Source organism: Diorhabda sublineata, chromosome 1, assembly GCF_026230105.1.
Source record: "Diorhabda sublineata isolate icDioSubl1.1 chromosome 1, icDioSubl1.1, whole genome shotgun sequence".
NCBI lineage: Eukaryota > Metazoa > Arthropoda > Insecta > Coleoptera > Chrysomelidae > Diorhabda > Diorhabda sublineata.
The window spans coordinates 44,416,305-44,439,564 of record NC_079474.1 but is presented as its reverse complement, the minus strand read 5'-3'; the positions used below and the strand labels follow the sequence as shown (position 1 = coordinate 44,439,564).

At 31.1% G+C, this 23,260-nt stretch overlaps 2 protein-coding genes across 2 annotated transcripts in view; one reads left to right on the top strand and one right to left on the bottom strand.

Moving 5' to 3' along the window:
* The window catches only part of LOC130450956 (fringe glycosyltransferase), a 153,759-nt gene extending 147,704 nt beyond the window's left edge, over window positions 1-6,055 (bottom strand). Inside the window, exon 1 of the mRNA XM_056789714.1 lies at window positions 5,625-6,055. Coding sequence (XP_056645692.1) covers window positions 5,625-5,792 — 168 coding nt within the window. The 5' untranslated portion in view covers window positions 5,793-6,055. The remainder of the gene's footprint in view (window positions 1-5,624) is intronic.
* A 4,842-nt stretch (window positions 6,056-10,897) lies between these two features.
* On the top strand, window positions 10,898-21,401 carry LOC130450936 (transcription initiation factor TFIID subunit 2). Its single transcript, XM_056789685.1, has 14 exons — window positions 10,898-11,088; window positions 11,158-11,211; window positions 11,261-11,424; window positions 11,475-11,691; window positions 11,748-12,240; window positions 13,505-13,738; window positions 15,317-15,516; window positions 15,574-15,782; window positions 15,845-16,084; window positions 16,384-16,633; window positions 17,693-18,239; window positions 18,928-19,147; window positions 20,454-20,757; window positions 20,976-21,401. The coding sequence occupies exons 1-14, from the start codon at window positions 11,044-11,046 to the stop codon at window positions 21,330-21,332; spliced, it is 3,534 nt and encodes a 1,177-aa protein (XP_056645663.1). The 5' UTR covers window positions 10,898-11,043; the 3' UTR covers window positions 21,333-21,401.
* The last annotated feature ends 1,859 nt before the right edge of the window (window positions 21,402-23,260 follow it).

Below are 23,260 nucleotides of genomic sequence, written 5' to 3'. Positions count from 1 at the left end.
AATGATACTCAATTCATTATGAATTTTCATCTCACGAGACTGAATTTGACAGCAAAAGTGATATCCACTTTGTCAAAAGTATTTTATGACTCATTATTTCTCAATATTATTTATCAATAAAAAAGTTGATATAAAAAAACGGATTTACTAACGACTTTTAATAAAAATATAACAACAAACCAACACATATTCACACGTGCAAAAAATAATCTTTAATACAACTATTTCAATTTCAATAACTGATTTCCCATTGTCATACTGCTGTATTATATATATCATACATGTTTTGTACTTTTCCAGAAGCTTTTATTCCTAATTATTCTTGGTTTTGATCTTTCTCGCATACACCAGATGTTGATTGATTTTTTTGGAATATCTTCTTTCATATATATATTCAAAAGTTCGCCCTGTATTAGGAGGTAAATCAATTTGAAATAACCTATTAAAATTCGAGAGAATTTGACTTTTTCAATATGTAATAAGTAGTCTTAATAAGGCTTGTTTGGTTGTTTTTTTTTTAATTATGCTACCATGAAAACTAATTACTGAAGCGTCTTTTTGGGCATTACTGGATACTATATACGTTGCAAATCGTCTAAATGTGTCCAAAAATGTTCAAGCACCCAATCCGTAAATTATGAACTAAAAAAAATAATTTTATAAATCTATATACATCTAAAGTATAACTTTTGATGTCTATATGTTTAGAAGCTTTGTCTACCTTAAAATAGACTGAAGAATTTAATTTTTTTAAAACTGAACTTATCTTCATTTCACAAATTGTAGCACGAGCCCAAATTTTACCTGAAGGGCTTTTCAAATAATATCAAGGATAACAAATCATCCCTAAGATTAGATAAAACGGCAGGTAGGTACCAAAAAAAGTTGAAATATATTTGCTGAACTTGTTCAGGTTGACAGGTAAACATTAAAATTATTATAATAATGAACCGTTTTTATCTAATGTCAAATCAACCAAGTAAAGATAGGGGGATAGACTTTTGTCACGTATCAAGAATGAATGCTAACAATTTGGAAAAGCGAAACAAGCAAAAAAGTAGTGGAAGAAAAATATATATTTGTTTATAAGATATAAGAATCCACATATTTGATGAATATTGAACAAATTTAGGAAAACAAAATCCCACTACACCCTCTGTGTTGGAGGAGGGCGAATCATTAAATAATAATCAAAACACCCAAATTGTGTCGAATTTTCATAATCCACTGATATGGTAATGGATCTTCAATTATAATTGCATATATGAAATGAAATTTAATTTCTTCTAATATAATATTTTAAACTTTCCTATTTTTGTCAATTCTCTCTGGATCTCGAACATATATGTAAGATGTAAGATGTTAATTTGATTCTCTTATTTGGAGCAATATAGATTTTCAAATTTTAAAACCAGTGACAATCTCAATTACCAGTTATTAAGTTTTTATAACCTCCCCCCTTCCTTCGCCCTCTCCCTTGGCACAAAAAATTCCTATAGTCGACACCTCACTTATAGTTTACAATAAACATCAATCTCCTAGTGTTCTTGTGAAGAAAGCATTCCTAGAAATATAATCTTCCGCTTACTTTCATCATGTATTGTGTACATTGGTAAACTATACGGCATCCTTCAAGCTTTCAAATTTATTTCTACTCCTCACAAACATCTAATAACTCTCTACCGTACATGTAGTCAATTAAAACCATATTCACCGACCACCCATAGTCCAAAATATTCATAACATCTTCCTTGATGTAACACACTCTCTTATTTGGCATCAATCGCATACTGGAATTACTGGAAACGACTCTGCAGATCGTCATACCAAAGAACCTTCCAAGAATTTTTCTAAAATCCTAGTTTAACTTGACAATGATTTGAAAACTCACTTCAAAAACATCATCCAAGCATCTTAGCGCGATATAAGTATCAACAGTACATCAGCATCACATCCACCCATCTACTTGTCGCCTAAATTTTTTGAGTGGGAGATAATTTGTTACAATAAGAAGACTTCGCATCAACCACACAACACTTACTAACGCTTATTTGATTTCGTTTGTCCTGCTTGCCAAAGTTGTTACATTTCTGTGTTTATCAAGCACATCCTTACAGACTTAGACTACCGTATACTAACTGTTTAATCTGGAACCTAACCTCAAGGAAGCCGACAGAAATCAAGAAAGTTCTGGAGTTCCTTAAAGCAACCAAGCTGTTCCAAAAAATTTAATTTATGTAGCGCTAGGTCTTAGAGGATTGGAGCCAAGAGGTAGATAACGTGGTTATCGCGAGATTTCACATATTAACGAAAGTCAGATGGCGACAAAATTATTTGCGTCAGATAAAAGACTACCGAAGTTATTATAAACGAATGGGGTACAAAAAGTGCTCAGGTCACGTCTGGTACCCTGTTTAAACCAAACTCCCTTACAATCAGGTATATTTTTCTCGTCTATTCACGTTTTACAATTTAATATTCAGTTATAACAAGGCTTATGGTAGATTAAATAAAGGGTTTTTATAATCTGCAATTGATATTGGAAAAACTATACCAAGAGTTTAGTAGAAATAGGAGCTTGACTTGTAGTCAACTTTAAGCGCAGTTGTCCTTCTTCCACATTAGTTTGACATTAGCTAGCTAAATGAATATTATTTACAGAAAATTATATCAAAAATGTTGCAAATTTTGTACGTCGATCATTAAGGGACATTTTCCATCAATGTGATTAACTATTTCTCGCTTTACATTGACTTTAGATAGACCACACATACTCATACACTCTACTTGAGTATAATACAACAAAAGACATAGAACTATGATTATTCACATTTTAATATGCGCATTGAAACTAAACACCTCGGCATCTTGTAACATCGCCGGAATACTAATGACAAAACGCATTCTTTACGTGATTCTTTTTTTATATACTTCAACATCGAAAACATGCTACTTCACAACCCGCATCTTAAGAGAATCAAAATTTCACCCCTGTGTTCACTTTTTATCTTCGCCCTCTGGGATCTAGCAGACTGCAGGTGGACGATTTAAATTAATCTCATATCGTATTTCTTCAGTTAATCAATTTTTTTGTTGAGGGAACGTTTAGAGTTTTTGTAACTTAAATTTAAATTACATTCTTTGTATTTAATTTCAAAATTGTTATGTAGGATTAATTACTAAATTCGCCTGAATATTTATCAAGAACAACAATTATATTTGTTGTAAGTGTGTATGGAAAAAGGCTTTTTTTATTGTAATACCTCTCCACTACCATCGACACTAATACATATAACTAGTGGTTCATGTAAGTATGGAATAAAGATAAGGTAGCAGGTTTTTGGTTTTTCCCAAAGTCAGGTATATTGGGAAAGATTAATTTAATTCTAAGCTATTTGGACATTAAGAAGGTTACTTGGAATTTTTTCGGGACAAATGTTTACCTATACTAAGTATATTGTTAGATGCAAGGTAGCTACAACCTGATAGTGACTAAAACTTAAGCTTTCTTTGTATTTGTGGCTGTTATCTTATTAAATAGATTTAAGAAGAAGATTTAAGAAAAGACCAAGAAGATATAAAAAAGTGCACAGTGCACAGAAGTAATTAGAATTGTATCTATAATTCCAACTTGTTTGCAATAAAATTGCACCAAACTGATCAAATTAAGGCCGCTTGGATGATGCAGTACAATGCAAGGCGCAATATTTCTTGATAAAAAGCATGCGCACATGAAGTTCAGCTGATCGTTTCTTGCAAAATCTCGCACTTGCAACATTATCGATTTGGTACAATTTTTATCGCATGTTAGCTGCAATTGTGGGGAAAAATATAGTTACTTTTGACTTAGCAACAAACCTGTCAATCGGGCACCAAAAGTAAAGCAAAAGTTTATGTATTTAGTTAATATTATTTAAAACAAAAAAGAAAATAAAACAATATTATTTTAACATTTTTCAAAATATATGTAAGCTTTTAGTTGGGTTCCAATATAGTTCAAGTTTTCAAATAATTTTTATTACATTTGGTATTATTTTAGCTTTTCAAAATTGCTTAGTTTTCTTGCACTTTTTTTTAGAAAAATTTTTGTCTGTGTACTGATGGAATGAGATAGATAGTGTAAGAAGTACGTTTTAAATTTATCTTTATTTTATTTCAGGAAAGAAATCAAGGAGAGAACTTTTTAATATTCACAGAATTTCAAATAAAAATGAAATTAATGAACAATTTGATTATTTAAAAACTGAAATAATGAACCGAACGCAATGTGAAAGTAAAGAGCTTTTAAAGCGCTGAAATCACGCAGGATAGAAGAGTTCAGGATAGAAAAAACATCAATTTCATTTACAATAAGAGAAAATGTAGAGACTCCTAAAAGGAAAAAAGGTCGCTCAAAAATTCCATTTGAATCTAGTTCCTAACGAACGAAACGACTAAAATCAAAACAGTTGATAGAGTTTACATAAATAAATGTATTAAATTATGCCACTCAAATGAGTTTTAGAGCTACTGGACAAACGCAAGCTTCAAAAGTGTTAGATGATATTACCAGCACATCTCCGAAACGTGTGAGTCGATACAGAAAAACATTTGAGAAGTCGCTTGAGAACCAAATTATGTCAGGTGAAAATTTCAAAAGAAAAAAATTTAGTGCCTTCCTAAAGAAGCAAAGAATTTATTAAAAGGACCGGGACTTTTGCAAAACTGTGATTTTGACAACATTAATGACGCCAACGATGATAGTGAAAGCGATGATGATGATGAAGAAATGTATTAGCTGTAGCTTTTTGTATGGATATGTAATCACGTAAATAAACAACTAGAAAAAAATATTTATATCTTACGATAACGTTTTTTGAATTAACATAAAGCTCAAAATATTAACTATGTGTTTTATTTGTAATGATAACACATCCTATTAATAATAATCAACTTTGGCATATAGATCAACATAGAGTTCCTGATTTATTGGCGGGTATAGGACCTTTTTACCCAATGTGCGACGTTTTAAAATAAATATATTGAATATGTAGTATGAGGCGTTCGATTGCCACCCTATTATTAAAGTTGAAACCAATAAAACTTTTATGGGCTGAAATCAAAGATTAAGTAGGAAAAACATGGTACTTAATCATTGAATTCACCATCGGACTCGTAGTAGCTCGTCTAGCCGGCTTATATTGGAATATAACTAATATAATTATTTTCTTGTTTATACTTTTACATTTACAATATAAGAAATAATTTTTGAGACAACAAATTCGTTTCTAAGGTTATTTTCAAGCGATGAAAATATATATGTACAAAAGAGATTACCGAATTAAAAGTATATATAGTTGAAAACAAAAATAATTTAGGGAAAAACTTGTTTCATTATGCTGATTGCGCAAAAATCAGTAACTCCATTATTTGATCAGTCTATTAAACAAAGTGAAAACACCGAATTGAAAAACGCTTCAAAAATAAACTTTTTAGCATTACTGTCTGTCCAATTTCAGTAAAACTCAAATATTTTATAATAAAATATATAAACAGGAAATCGAAAAACTAATTTAGTATTAATTTTAATTTCTTGAACACAACCGTTGCGCTGGTAGAAAATATTATTTATAATAATCGTGTACCTTATTCTGAACGTCTGCGTTTCCATCCCCTATAATTTGATACAATAGAAGAGTACTATAAGCTAATAAAACAGCACAACACAATGTCTGCAAACATTTTCTATGTTTAAAATTCATTTTCGCATTATTTTCCACTTCTACATTCACTAATTTCACTGTTCCGCACATACAAAACTCTAATTTTTAGTCATATCACGAAAATTTTCATAAATATTCAGTTTCGTTTTAAATGTAAACAAACTAAATCCCGCACGCGTGTAGTCCGTATTGGCAAGTACAGTCGGCGCACTGTCGTTCGTCAAGATAGGTTAAGACTGTTTAAATGTGCGGCTCCATGTTGGTTGGAAACCCCCATTCAGACAAGTGTTCCGTAGTGGGGCTAGAAGGGACACACGCCAGCATAGGCCTTTTCGTTTATACCGACGAAAATTGCCGTTTACCGATACGTTAATCGCTTTAAATCTACCAGGCTGAAGACCCTTCATCTTAATGAAGTGATCATGTCTCATAGGCATCTTTTAGTTAGAATAAAATAATTTGAGATTTATTAATAATATTCTAATTATCTAAACTATTTTTGACAAATGAAACCTAATTACTAATCCAAAATTAGTAAAGTTATTTTAATTATTCTTGCAGAATTATCTAAATATTTCCTGAATTTTTCATTAATGTACAAATTACAAGTTCTGGGGCTTTTATTGATCTTTTATAACCATAAGCTCTACAGAACAATAGGAAAAGGATACAAAGTTGTACCTTATGATGTATAAATATCCATATGCGAATAAAAGTTAGGAATTTGGTTTTATTTTACTTGCAACAATTTCTTCCCTAGTATACGAGGATATATTAAAAAATTCTTAGCCTACTATAGAACCAAACAAAATTTCAATGTCAAAATATTTTATTACTCAACATATTCTCCTCTTAATTGCATACATTTATTACAGCGAACCTGCAACGTCTCTAGACCTTTCAAAAAAAAAATATTTCTTCTTGCTCTGCAAACCACACCTCCACAATTTTTATTATCTCCTTGCTATAAGAAAATTTACGACCTTTTAAACTTTTTTTCAGTAGAGGAAAGAAGATGATAGTCGGACGGAGCCAAATCTGGTAAATAAGGGGGGTGACTTAGAAATTCAAACCTAAATCACGAATTTTTTTGCATGGCAACATGAGATTTGCGTGCAGGGACAAAACACCTTTGGATATCTTTCCGCGTCTTTTCTCTTTAATTTCTTCTCGAAGATTGGTCAATGAAGTCGAATAGTAATCACCAGTTATTGTTCTACCCTTATCCAAAAAATCATTCATGATTACTCCATGGCAATTCCAAAAAACTGAAGCAAGAACTTTTCCAGCAGATTTTTGGACACGAAACTTCTTAGGTATTGGAGAACCAGAGTGTCGCTATTTCATCGATTGTTGCTGTGTTTCTGGATCTTAGAAATGTACCCAAGTCTCATCGATAGTAACAATTCGGTTTAGGAAGTCTACATCGATTTCAAATCGAGCACCGATCGAACGCGATGCTTCTACCTTTGCACGCTTTTTGTCAACATTTAAACATTTGTGGATCCATTTTCTCAGTAATTTTTCTCATGTCCAAATTGACGTGAACTATTTGATGAACACGTTCGTATGAAATATTCGGTGCTTCAGATATCCGTTTTAGCCCAATTCGAAGGTTTGATAAAACCATGTCATGAACTGCATCGATATTTTCGGGGACTGACACAGAAACTGGCCTTCCCTGGTCGTCATCTTCAATGGAAAATTTACCGCTTTTGAAGCTTGCAGTCTAATTTTTCACGGTCGCATACGAAGGACATTGATCACCAAGGGTATTAAGCATATCTTCGTAAATCTGCTTATCTCCTAACGCTTTTAATTTATGGCGTAACTCTGGTTTACTTTTTTGACGTCAAACTTTACACTGACACTTCTAATAATTTATTGTTCGCTGCTATGGTAACGCAATATTTTGTTTGCGTATGCGACTGGTCTAAGTTAACTAGATATCAATACATCCTCGTATTTCACCGAAAATGTGATTTTAGGGTATTCCATATGGTTAGGAGGTCCAATTTGTGTGTTTTAGTCAGTCAGTCAGTTTAGTCAGTTTAGTCGCAACTTGCACGCTGCAGCGAATCTATTGTGAATTCTAGTGTGATATGCAAGACCTAAACCTAAACGTCGAAAAATCGGTTCCTTAACAGTGAATTAATAAACATCAAAATTTAATTGTTTCAAATTATTTACAGAGAAACATTTATGTAATAGTGTTTATGACACAGAGGAATTAGTAGTATGCCTGGTGTGTGTAAATATACGATATACAAAATTTTTAAGGAAGAAAAATGTGGCAAATAAAAATTTCAAATGGGAAATCATTTATAAAAAGAAAAACTTCGAAGGAAAGTATATGCGTTCTTATTTAGAAAATAATTTCCGACAGTAGGCATAGACGTAGAAGTTCTTTTCTCAGCTCGAGATTAAGGATTAACCCAAGTCGAACACACCTTAGAAACTATTAGGGAACTAGGTTTTTGCTGTAAAAAGCATTCCGGCAAGTATATTTAATAGAAAGATATGATATTACAGTGTGGAGAAAAAATTACCTATAAAAGAAATGAGAAACCAAAGAAGAAATATATTTTGTCTATAGATGAAACATGGAAAAATTAAGGACATTCCCATACCCAATAAATTATGGCAAAATGAAACTGTTACAAGTTGAAGACAGGCTCCATAAATCGGAATTTCAAAAGGTTTTGTTAAAGGTGGTTTATTGACGTTTTTATCTACTCGTTGTGGTAACTACCATAAGAGAGAGAGATTCGTTGGGTATATTTGGGTGGAATGAGGAAATTTTGTATAGAGAAAAAGGTTCATTGGAATTGGCCCTGATATAGGAGCTGCTAGTCTGCGGGATTATAATGAGGACATGAATGCTGATGTTTTCAAAGAATTATGTAAAATATAACTCTTTTTATGAAAATTGCCCGTTACGGTTCCGCGTGTTTTCTTCATAGAGAGAAATTGGAAAAATATGTAATTGATGAAATTGCAGAGAATCGTAGTTGAATTTCCACCATATCTCATAGCGAACTAAACCCAATTGAGCTGGTGTAGGCACAGACAAAATGAGAAGTTTCGAAAAAAAAATAATTCTTTTGAAATCGGTTATGTTAACCAGTTCTTTTTGAAGGATGTGAATAATGTGAAGCCTGAAAACTGGGAAAATGCGGTTAATCAGACGATTATTATATTATACAGATGTTCGTCCTCATAGTCCAAGATGCCCTGAAGGATATGGCGAAAGAAATGTCATAATATCCCAAAAAAACACGAGGTTGCACTATTTGCAACATTTCAATTTGTGTTCCTGTTACTGTCTTATTTGTCGCCCTGTACATAGAGTGCAAATGGATATTCCTTAGAGCAAATGACATAGTTTGATTTTTATTAGAATTTTTTTTATTCTTTATTTTAAGTTCTAAAAATATAGGTCTCACAGAATTCAAAACGTTAGTAACAGGGCCGGATTAAGATTTATAAGACCCGAGGCTAAAATAATGACGGGTTTCTCATAAGGAATTTGAGAACCCGGACAAATTGAAAAAATAATATAAATACGATAGATTTGTTAAAATCAAACACGTCAAAAAATACAGAATGTTTTCCAAATGATGGGGACTTCTTGGACTTGGGGCTCAGGGCTATAGCCCCCACAAGCCTCTAGCTTAATCCGGCCCTGGTTAGTTATATTTATTTCTGCGTGAATATTTATGTTAACTATCATCAACATTAAGAGATACCAAGCCCAAAGGGTATTAATACGTAATTCATAAATGATTTTTTCACTACAATCGAATTATGAAATATCGACGATTGTAGACCGTTTGTATCAATTGACCCTTGCTAAAGCTTGGTAACTATCAGGGCAATATTCAGTGAAATGTTTAGGGCTTCTTAGAGTTGCGGTGACGGATAAGATTAGTGCATAAGCGCTATTTTACTGTAGAGCTCTCCAAAATTACATAATTTGAATATAATAATTTAAACTAATAAAAAAATTTCAATATTTTTCAGTCGCCAAGTAATACCATGATATAAAACTGCAAATGAAATGTTAGCGTTCAGTAAACTCAACTAATTTAATAATCTACCTACTATTCGACTCACGTTGTTGCAATATTATTATTTATCTGGGATAGACTAAAGTGCTCTGCGCATTCTTTCGATGACTTACGTTATAATCTCGAGGTTATAAAACAATGTGGCGTGATTTAACTAGAGAAGTTCACTTCATTCAGTCCAGCGCAACGCGTGATACATGGTAGGCTAGATACCGGATAATTGGCTTTTTTTATCGACTTTTCGCACTAGCTAACTCAATATGGAAGCCTTCTTGCTAATGAAGTCGGACTATACCTATTATTACAGTGGGGATATAATTATATATTGTCTTTCTCTCCACTTACGAAAGTTTGAATTCTATTTAATAGTTAAAAATTGCTTGAACATTCTTAAGCCTATCGACACATCTTCAACAATAGCTTACAGGGTCGAATCCAAAGTGGGGCGACATTTATTTTAAATATTTAGCTCAAATATAACATAAAAAATAACTGCTAAACTGAAGTTGTGTAAGGAGAAATTGAAACAATGATCATTTTACTGCATTAAAATTGCTTGCTACTTATAATGCAAGATTTTATCTGAATATGCGAATACCATTAAAATTATTTGTAGTTGTTTCCTGTAGCATTGCAAGCGGTGAACATTTTCCTAGGTGCGACGAATAAAATCATGGTTAAAAAATGAAACATACAAAATGAGAAAAACGAAAAATAAAATATAAGAATAATGGGATTTGAAGAAAAATTAAATTAATAGTGAAAAGAAGAAAAAAAAATTATAATAATAAGATGATAAAATGAGGGGAAAAAATATATGAATCGGATTATCTAGCTGAAGGTAACCAATTTACGTGTATCAATAAACGATAATATAATAAAAGCAGAAAAAAAACATTAGCAGCACAGAAAACATTTATCTAGCCTTCGTTTAGCGTAAGTAAGTAGCTTAGCAAGTATTATCCAAATTATATTTCTACTTTGATATAGTAAATTTTGAGCTAATTGCGCCTCTGTTTACTTGCCAGTAGATGGTTTTTTTTTATGCAACCATCAACTCCTCTCTTGTATTGTGAGTTATCTACATACAGATATTATTTAAAATAATATCAATGACAGATGCTTGAAAAATGAAATGTGACAGGTGATAAGTAGTAACAAACAATATTTTAGAAAATTAAATATGATAACAATATGAAATAGTTTGAATTTAAACATAAGATCAAGTATTTTTTTTTTAAATAAGACAAAGTTTATAACATCGACCAAATATGAAGAAAGAAAAAACAGGAGATACTTGCAGACCATTCAAATTATAAGTATTTCAATATAAATAATAATAAAATTTTTTAGTATTTTTTAATTATTAAATAATCTTCTTTACAGCCCATCAAATTGTGAGTTTAACCGGGATAAGTTTTGAAAGGAAGAGCATAATAGTAAGTGAATTATGTTTCTCAATATCCTTTTATGACATTGATTTTTTAGGGCTTTGTCGAACTTACTGTAGTACCACTGAGAGATAATTTGAGAATAATAAAATTAAATGCCAAGCAATGTCGAATTTACAGGGTTCTCTTGAATGATCATTATGAAGCCCATTTTCAATATTTTGATCCTTTCTTAGATGTTTGTCAATCAGATACTGAAACGTAAGTACATTCTAGGTGGTTTATCAGTCAAAATTTTATGATTTTTTTAGGAGAAGTTTAGAAGCATTTTCTCAACATCATCTTGCAGCTGCATTAAGGGTAGATCCTGATAATAATTCAGGAGAATTAGTTGTAACAATACCGCCAGAAGCATCTCATTTAGTGGCAGAAGGGACTGCTTTAAGAGTTGGTATTGAGTTTTCTTTAGAGTTACCACAAGGTGGTATACATTTTGTGGTACCGCAAAAAGAAGGGACATATGCTGAGGTATGTAGAAATATATTATTATCATTAATACTTCATAGTACTTAATCTTGTTTTAGAGAGGTGTCCACCTGTTTACATATGGTCATCAAAATTCTTCTAGACTATGGTTTCCATGTGTAGATAGTTTTGCAGAAACATGTACATGGAAACTTGAATTTACTGTAGAAGAAGAGATGACGGCTGTATCAAACGGAGATCTAATTGAAGTAGTTTACACTCCAGATATGAGAAGAAAAACATACCACTACACTCTTAATATTCCCACATGTGCTCCTAACATTTCATTAGCAGTGGGACCGTTTGAAATTTTTGTTGATCCATTTATGCATGAAGTAACTCATTTTTGTCTTCCAAATTTATTGCCACTTCTAAAAGTCACTACTAGATATATGCATGAGGCGTTTGAATTCTATGAGGAAACTTTGTCAAATAGATACCCATATTCTTGCTATAAGCAAGTATTTGTTGATGAAATTCATGAAGATTATAGATCTTATGCTACCATGAGCATTTTGAATGTAAATTTGCTTCATTCAGCTGTTATTATAGGTAATTTTTTTCACCTTGTTCTGCATTTACTTATAATCAGCATTTAACAAATTTACAGTTTATGAGTAACTTTAGGTTTGCAACTATTTATTACAAAAACTGCATTGAAAGAAAATAATTGCCCAGACAAAAATTAGAAAGAACATATTCAAAAAAAGGATTAATAGATACTATAATCAATTAAGAAACAAAATAAAAACTAAACATAAAACATTTTTCCTTACAGTATCTACAAGGATTTTTCCAATAACTGTCGAATTATTTCAATAAATATGATATTAAATTATATTTAATTGATATTAAATTTCCTCAAATGTAGCATCTACCAGAGTATCATCATTATTGCGAATTTTTGGATGTATCATCAACTAAAATACACAAGGGTCATATAAATACAAAACGATTTCAGATGCTGCTGCTTTGCCGTTTGCTTCTACTAAAGTAATCACCTATTATAACTGCGGCAAAGAAATTGACAATGCTAAATAGTTATGTGGTAGCAAAATTCCAGTGAAATGTGTCATATGATGGAATCTGCCAAAATATACTATGAAACTCAGGACAATCTGAATGATAACAGCTCAACATATGTCTCTTTTTAAGAGAAAAAGTAGTGAAGAAATATCAAATGATTCACTGCGTACTTTGGTTTATTGTGAGACAATTTTACCCTTAGTCATAGAGGACATGATATACTATCCAAATATTTCACCAAACTAAAATCTAAAACACTCAAAAACAAAAGAAGTCTACATAGGGCAGACATCTCAGTAATTAGAATATATATTAAATGGTCAAGGTCATGATGGGTCAAAACAACATTCAATTATAAAGATGCAAAAATTCTTCAAATGGAATGAAATTCTCGAAAAAGAGAATTTTTATAAATAGTTCACATAGATAAGAAGGAGAAAAATATAGATCATGAAAAAACCTAAATCAAGTAAAATTTATAGTTGTATTTAAAAAAATTCAATACAACTATGAATAATTTTATTGGTGGCTGCTGCTTATTTTTGAAATGTAAACACTAAAGAAAAATATATTTTTTTTAATATTAAAGCATATTTCTATCCTGATTTTCTTTTCATATTTATTTTGCATCTTCTTTTAAGCTGATTTTTATAGAAAAAAATATTATAATTTATTTATTCATTCACTTCATTCAACACATGATTTATTAAATGATATTGCTATTGGAAGAATGTTAATTGTAAACTAAATAAAATTAAGTCATTCAAAGTTTGTTTAAACAATTTTTCAGATCAAGTTTACATTACTAGAAGAGTTATGGCACAAGCTATAGCTGAACAATTTTTTGGTTGTTTCATATCTATGCAGAATTGGTCGGATATGTGGTTGAATAAAGGTATTAGCCAATATTTGTGTGGACTGTACTGTAAAAAATCATTCGGAAATAATGAATATAGAGAATGGATTCAAAGTAATTTATTCGATGTTGTTAAATATGAGGAAGAATTTGGTGGTATAGTCTTAGGTGAGTATTCCTATCAATATTTTTCTATATTTTTACAGGGGAAGATTAAGAAAACTATTACCTCATGGTATACATATGGTTCAAAAATCACTATGAGAGCTAGTGCTAAGAATATTAAAGGTTGAAACCAAGTACTTACTACTACTATGATCTTGTGCAAGCATCTTCTGAGTAAAAATACTTGCCATTAAATATGGAACTAAACCAGGAAAAAACTATAAGTAATATGATTTAATGAGATATATTGAGCATTGAGCCTCAATGTTTTTGATTCAAAGCTAAACTTGGAATACAATAGGCAACTCAATAACCTGTGCAAGAACAGTAAGGTGTGTTTGGATTCGGTTCTTAATGATTTGGAAATATAGAGAGATAGAGATCAAAGTAGGTCGAAATGTCAAAAATTCTTACCCAACAGATAAAAAAGATGAACCATCAATAAAATATATAAAAAGGGGTCTAAGAAGTGAAAAAATTGAAAATTATGGAGAGGAGAGATATAGAGGAGTCCAATATATTTTCCACAAAAGAAATTAAACAGTAAAAAACCTTTTGTAGTAAAGTAAAATGAACCTACAAGAAGAAATATCTAGACTTTATTGTTAGTAAACAAATGCTACATTTTCTCAATGGGTTCGTTATAGGACATTATTGCCTCAGGAAGTACCTAACGGGACTATATCTAGTAGAAGAGTGTAGATTCTGTGGTTGAAAGAATGTCCTGTAACTCAGAAAATACTTTCAAAAAATTTGTGGTGGTCATTCCAGATGGTGGAGTTCATTAGAACTCTGGGACTTGAGGAGAGCTGTAGATGGTACTGTCATAAGGCAAGCTCTGATGATGAGCATTACATAATGTGATTATTTTGAAAAATTACAATGTATGTAGTCCCACATAATATTTTCATTGTGTTGGCACTGATAACGATGTTCAAAGTCCATGATGTCTTGATGACAACATTCTCCTTGTTCTTCTAAATAAGTTCCCATGTTATTTTTGTATTTATCTGAATGAGTATGCAACATATTTTGCAGCCTTTAGTGTTAAAATCTTCTGACATGTTATCAACTAGCTCTCTGTAATTTTCAACTTTATTATTCCCTAAAAATCCAAAAACTACTTTTTTAAAACTGTTTTAACTTTTTTGTTGAGCACTAGTGAGTAATTTTGGAAATTCTTCACTAGAAAAAAGTTTTTTTTTTATTTGTCGACCAACAAAAATTCTAGATATAAGCTATAAGATATAATTCTAGATATAGCAACATATAGTTTATCTAAATTACGAACAGGGCATTTGAAATAATCTTCCTAGGCTTCATGCAGTTTTTCACAAGCATTTAAATATCTTGTACTTGTACCACATATATAACCAAATGCCCCAGCATCATAATTGCACTTTCTAGATGACATTTTAACCTCTTGTGGGTCTTCTAAAACATGATTAATTCTTCTTCATTACTTAAGTGACAAATGTAGATGATAGTGTGACAGTTACGCAGACTTGGATGTGTTTTTTTTATTTTAAAGCAGGACTAAGACACTTTTTTTATGTAGAGTTGTGGTATTTATATTTGTAGACCCTAGTCAACAACCAGCTCCATTACCTGTGGGATCAAATCAAACACAGACTCCACAAAAAAACAATGAAGAAAAATTTTATTTCTCAATAAGAAATCTGCATACAATGTCGTCTATGTATGTGGAAGCTCTTCATAAAAAAGCTTTATTAGTAATGAGAATGTTGGAACATCGAATTGGATTAGAGCTACTCCTTCAGGTATATTCTTCAAATATTATAATTAAACTTATATATCGTTACAATAATTATTTTCAGGTTTTTAACAAACAGCTCTCTCTTGCTACTAATGCGGCACAACAAAAAATCGGCAGTGGATTATGGGGACACATGTTGATTAGTACAAATGTTTTTACAAAAGCCATATTCACTGTTACTGGAAAAGACATGGCTGTGTTTATTGATCAATGGGTTCGAACTGGAGGACACGCAAAGTTTCATTTGACTTCTGTTTTTAATAGAAAGAGGTAGATAAAGAAGAAACAAAGAAAAATATACATGATATACTAAGTTATACTTTTAATTTCAGGAATACAATAGAATTAGAAATTCGACAAGATGCTACAACATCTTTGGGGATTCGAAAGTATGTTGGGCCACTTTTGGTAACCCTCCAAGAATTAGATGGGACTTTCAAGCACACATTACAAATAGAAAATACAGTTGTTAAGTCAGATATCACATGTCATTCAAAAAGTAGAAGAAACAAAAAGAAGAAGATTCCTTTGTGTACTGGTGAAGAAGTTGACATGGATTTAAGTGCTATGGAGTAAGTATGCAATTTCCCTTTCTAGCTACCCGGGTTTGTTTGGTCTATGCTACTACAAAGTTAAAGGATGTCATCTATAGTAAAAAGCACTGTTTTTGTTTTTTATTTAATATTTCCATTATTTCGTATGTTCCCTTTTACTAAAATCTCATTTTAAACATACATTGAATATTTTTCTTTTAGTGCCAGTTATAATGAAAGATAACTGATTTAACTAATTATCATAGTACCTGAATATAGCAAAAACGACTATGCAGGAGATCTTTGAATAATTTACATGATAAATCATCAATTTTCAGCGATTCTCCTGTGCTTTGGATTCGCCTTGATCCTGAAATGACATTATTACGTTCAGTTGTTATAGAACAACCTGATTATCAATGGCAGTATCAGTTGCGACATGAAAGGGACGTAACTGCTCAAATTGAAGCCATCATTGCTTTGGAGAGATATCCTACTCCACCTACTCGATTAGCTCTTACAGATACCATTGAAAATGAACAGTGCTATTATAAAGTTAGGTGTAAAGCTTCACATTGTTTGACAAAGGTAAGTATGCAATTCATTTACTATTTCTTCTTGTAATGCATTCATATTTCCACCAGTTCCTTTTGGACTCTTTCTGCATTTCATATTCAAACACACAATGGCAAGTTTCATACAAAGTGCTTGAGGCGATAAGGTGCCACCTTTAGAAAATATCGAGAAAATTGGCTTAAAATATTTCATCCAAATCCTGAAATCATATTTATTAATCTACTAGTATAGCATATTTTGTCAAAAATATTAAAATATGAATTTCTTGCCATATTTAAAAAAAAGTGAATAATTATACAGCATTTTAAATAAATAAAATATTTTTCAAAAATATGTGGAATAAGACCTTTATGACTCCAAATAAAATGAAGGAAAACTAAATTCATTATCCTTCTTCTACGTCTGTATTATCCTCTTCGCCCTGTATATTTTCAGGATCTATGCTTTCTTCTGTATGCTCTTTGTCAGTAGAACCATCACCAAGGATCTCTGCATAAAATTTTTGGTAAAAGGGTGAGATATAAGTCAAAAGTTTTTTTAGGTCCTCTATTTTTTTGTCACTAAACTATTTGATTAGATTAGATTTGTCAATAGATAAGTATTTTGCTTATTGTATGTTTCCAAGTCCCAAAAAGAGTTGAAAATAGTTTCATCGATACCTTGTATTTTTTTAAATTTTCATTGATCTCCCATGATTCTTGCCTCCTTTGTTTTTCATTTTAATATTATGTATTCATATGTTTTTTCTTCTAGTCTTTTCTTCTTTTAGGTTTTAGGGAGACACAATAGGTCATCTAATAGTTTCCTTTTCAATATTTCCTATGGGGACTCTATTTTCTGTTATCTCATCATTTTGGATTTATATTGTACTGTTACTTATTTTAAGGATTATAAAAGAATTGTAATTTTTTCCAATAAATTGCAATAATTAAGTTTTCTTCACTTTGCTAACATCAAATAATCATTATCAAATACATTTTTTGTTTGCTGGCTTGATTAATTTTTTATACTCAATTTTGATGAGTACTTTTATATTGGTATTGAATTATAATTTTTTTTGTAATATTTCAGGTAGCAAATGCTATGGTTGCAAACTGGGCGGGTCCTCCGGCGATGTTGGCTATTTTCAGGAAATTTTTTGGTTCTTTTGCCGCTCCTCATATAATCCGTCAAAACAATTTTCAAAATTTCCAACACTACTACCTCCAAAAAACGATTCCTCTTGCAATGGCGGGTTTACGTAATACTCATGGTATATGTCCACCGGAAGTTGTTCGATTTCTACTAGATTTATTCAAATACAATGATAATTCTAAAAATAGACACAGTGATAATTATTATAGAGCGGCATTAGTAGAAGCATTGGGCAATACCGTAACCCCGGTAGTGTCTGTAGTAGCTCAAGGTACACCAATAACTGCGGAGAATCTTAGTGCCGATACAAAACTGATATTAGAAGAAATAACAAGGTTATTGAATCTGGAAAAGGCATTACCTTGTTATAAATATACAGTTTCAGTTGCTTGTTTAAAATCTATAAGAAAATTACAAAAGTTTGGTCATTTACCAAGTAGGCCGACACTGTTCAAAAGTTATGCCACTTATGGACATTTCATTGGTAAGTTGTTCCAGTTTAGTAATTCCTTTAACTTAAGTTTTTATTAGGACTATACATTTTTTTCTTGGTCTACCTTTTCGTTTTTTAACGGCGTTTCTTCCAGCCACCAATTTTTTTGCCAATATATCTGTCTTCATTATTACAATGTCTGTTTAATTGTTCTTAGTATTGATGATAATTTAGCTCAGCTTTCTAGTGTCTTGCTAACTAATATTGCTTCCACTGCTTCTATTTCTTTCTCTTCCTCTTTAATGTCGTACCAAATTGGTAACATCCGAAAACTTGTGAAATATCTGACTTTTATTAATAGAGTTGATTAAGTCACTTCCCATTAGTAGTTTCTTCAACTTATGTGGTTATTAGGTGTATACATTTTATTCTTGGTATACCTTTTCCTTTTTAATGCCGTTTCTTGCAGCCACCAATTTTTTTTTGTCAATAGAACTGTCTCCATTTTTACAAGGTCTGATACATTGTTCTTATTATTGATTCTAATTTGGATTAGTTTTCTAGTATCTTCTTTTTTTATCTTGTTCTGCTAAAGGACCTAACTGCTTCTATATCTTCCTCTTCGTATTCATACCAAATTCTTAACATCCAGAACATCTGTCTTTTAGTGAGCAGTGTAATTTTTGTTTCTCGTTATTAAAAGTTATAATTCTCTTTCTACAATAAAACTTATTTTTAGATGTACGGTTAGCAGCTCTAGAATGCTTGGCTGATTTTGTGAGGGCAGATGGTAAATTGGAAGATTTAATGTATGTACTGGACTTTTTAGAAAATGATCCAGATCCCGGATTCAAACACAAATTAGCTATGCTGTTGATAAAAAATCCACCTTTCAAACGAGCTCATAGAAGTAAATTGGACGTACCAGAACTTGTAGAAAGAATATGGATTAATATCAAGTATTTTACTTTAATTTTTCGTATCATCAAGATTATCTTTAACTAACTACTTTTTCTGGCCTTTTGTTAATGTTTCCTAATCATTTTTTAAAGCCATGTATAGGCTAAAAAAATTTGTGGTTAATCTAATAATAAAAGTCTCAGTATTCCAGGACTGAAAATATTAAGTATAAACCTACAGCAATGTTGTAAAATAAATATTCATTTGACATTAGCAACTGATTAACATGATAAAGCACGCCATAAGCTTTTTAAAAATCATTGATAGAAACTGTCCAGCATAACCTTAACGAAAATATTGTTTCATTTGAGTACGTTTAGGGTCGGTATTATAAAAGTTTTGTTCGACCGGACGTTATTCAACCGCCGGTCGAAATTAAATTAAATGGTTATCAGTTTCGGTATTATAACGCATTTGTAACCATCCGGTGGCCAACCGGAGCTTTGTGCTAAAAAATTTGCGTTGGCTGCACTTAGAATTCAATTTTAACCAATCAAATCCAGTGAACTGATATTTGTGGGGGAGAGTATCTCAGTCATAGGTCAAAGTATAGTTTTATTTGAATTTTGTACGTGTAGTTTCAATATCATAAATTTAAAAAGATAAATTGCAAAGGAAAAAATCAGATTATCAGATATGAATCATTATTACTATTATCTTTCCAAAAAAGCCTGTTTCGTAAAATTTCGGGGGAAGATGATGACGACATCGTCAAATGGTTGAATTAATTTAAAATCATATATAAGTTGAGCTTATCAAATGCAAGCCAAAGTAAACAAAGATTCAAATTAAAAAGTACTTTTCAACTCTCAGTTGACACTGAACTTTCATTAAGGTTGAACCAACCAACAATCAACCACCCGTTCGACCCCTGGCTGACCCCTGATAATGCACCACTGTTTAAACAATTGAATTTTTAATCAGCACAAGGTCGAATTACTCACGTCAGCAAATTGTCCTGATTTGGCACCCAATGACTCCTTTATGAACCAGAAAAAGTGTATAAAATATAGTGTATTAATATTAATACGATCTTAAATATTTGTTTTACCATTATTAGTTGCCACAAATCATTATATATTGTTAATATTTTCAATAAAATTACTTTTTACATTTAAAAACATAATTTTAGCATAAATTTTAATTCTTCCTTTATCACATTCGAACCATATTTTAATTACAATTATTCTTTTGATAATTCTCCTAGAGAGGAGCGAAATATAATAAAATTTATATAGAAAATTAACCTCAAAAAGTTTCGATATAAATTTTTCCTAGTATTTTTCTATGCATATTTTTTTTCAGTTGTATGTTATCACATGATACAAGACTTCGATGCGATTTGGTTGACTTTTATTACACTCTTTATGGTACAAAACGTCCATTCTGTTTACCCATCGCCGAACTAGATGGTATTCTCGGTTCCAAACATGAAAGTAAAAAACATAAATTACCCACCATTCCAAAGAATGTACCGCCACCTAGTGAACATAATATAAAAATACGAACTCCGTCGCCTACTTTGAAAGAAAGTGCTCCACAGACTATCATATTGGAACCTGTTGATATGGATATTGAAGTAGTAGCTAGTGAAGAAAAAGGCGTTAAGGTACGGGCTAATTTCTATTAAAATTATATGTATATTTTAGGTTATTAGTATTTTTTAACATACTGTATACACAAGCTCGATAAAAAAAGATTTTTTGAAACTTGTACTGGATAACGAGTATGATTTTTATGTCGACTCTTTCATCAATAAGAATATAATAATAATAATGTGAACAAAGTTGACTGTATCTATTGAAACTTCCCAATATTTTGTTTCAGGAAGAAGTACTCGAAGTAAAATGCGAATCGCCAACTCTTCAAAAACAAGAATATTTTTCCGACAACTCTGTATCGCTTCCCGGCTTAGGACAAAGTGGACCGGTAGGTTTCGAACCTGGCATGTTCAAAAAAGAGGACGAAGCTAGACATAAAAGCGAATCGCCCGGTAAAGTGAAGAAAAAGAAGAAAGACAAGAAAAAGCATAAACACAAACATAAACATAAGCATGAACATAAACATAGTAAGGAGAAAAAAGAAAAAGATCCTAAATCGAAACTAAAAGAAGATACTTTAAGTTCTATGAGCTCGACGCCTAGTCCTAATCCTTTATCTATAGGTAGCGCAGAAACTATATAAATGTGTACATATATAATTTTGTTTATAATTTTTTTATATACGTATTCTTTAATAAATTTTCTCTATTTTGAGGCTGTTTTATTTACAACATTAATATCAAAGCGCAAACCGTATTTATTTACAAACTTTTTTGTCATTTCATGGTTAGTTAGAATCTTTTAATTTCATTTTAACGCCATTTATGGTTTTTATGTCTATTTTCAATATATTGTGATGTTTGTCTTATATAACATGGAATATATACTGCTTTTTTTTATTTTTTTAGTGTTTCTGATTTTCGAAAACAGAAATATTTTGATTATATATCTCCTTTATGGCTTTTTCAACTTTGTATTTGTATACTGCGCCTGTTTGAGAATTCTCTAAAATATCAGTAGTGGGAAAATGATACGCAAAACTGATTGAAGTACTCTGAAGAGAGAGAGAGAGAGAGAGTTTAGATTTAGTTGAAACACATAGGAACTATCCATATATCCAATATCAAAGAATCAACCTATGAAACTCAAATGATTTTCAATTACTTCAACTATAGAAGTCTGTAGAATCTATAACACTTAAATGTTTTGTAAAATGATTTCAACTATAGGTCTTCTCAATGATTTTAATGAATGGTAAAACTTCCCCACAACAATTAGTGTTTTCAATCCGGTAATAATTCGGCATTACTAGTCGTTTTATGTGCAGATAATAAATCATTTTACTATAGACCTGTGCGGTATAGTAAGTCCAATAGTTTCTTAATAAACTTCGGTAATAAATAAACTTTTTTTGGGAAGTTATTGAGCAGGTATTCTTCTATCTATATGTTTAAATTCTCCAACCAAACCGTTTGAGTAACGCAGCCGTTAAATGAACAAAAATCTGTTTAAAATGCAGTAATTTACGACGTGTTTTAATTGCCGTTAATGTAGTCATTGAAAAGACATCTCTATAGATAAAAAAATATTATATAACATGAAATACATGTGCTGCATTTGTCACTTAGTAATCGTCCATCTATTTTCGGAAATAATATAAAACATTCCTACAGATAACCAATATGTCATCATGTTTTGATAAATACAAAGTTTGGTTTCCAAGCAGATTATAAATGAAAGTCGTAGTAGCTAATATCAACACTAATCTTACAAAGACCATTTTATCCAGGTGGGAACGTGGAAAATGTACATTCTATGATACCAAATTAGGAAAATCTGTTCACGTCTATAGTTTGAAAATGCATAAATATGATACCGATTAGTGCAATGAATCTGAAATTGAATCTAAAATTGGAATTAAAAAGACAATATAGATTTTGTATGAAATAACCTCATAATACTCGGAATTTAGGACATCCAGATTTATTACTTGAGTACCACGTCAAATTCCGGAGTGTACGCAATAAATTATTTATCTTCAAGCAAATAAAAATGAAACAAGTATTGGTTTAAGATACCGTTATAAAACTACCTTCACCGAGATGTTTATTTAATGAAACGTATATTTTATATTCAATTTAATACTCGTATATCAATAAATATATTGCATATGGATTGCCTAACAAATTTCAGTCCAAGATATGATTAATTAATAATTGAAAAGAATTTTTTTAAACATTTCACCGGTTGATTGTCACACACACAAATTCTATAACAATCGTATGAAGTATGAAGCCCATAGAATATAGAAACGTTAGGTTGCCGGGTATAAACTGGTAAATCGATAGTAGCGTTTTGCACTGATCTAATTATTGAATTTAAGTTAAATAAAATGAAGATTATTTCAATATGAACATGAATTTTAAAAGTTGAAATATTGCTATGAGTGAATATGTCCGACTGAGGTGTCCCAATAGATCATCCCATCTGATAGATAACAACACAGAATAGCAACCGTTTGGAGTCCGTCCATTTAGAGAAAGAGAGTGCGCATGCTACTTGTTTTTGAAA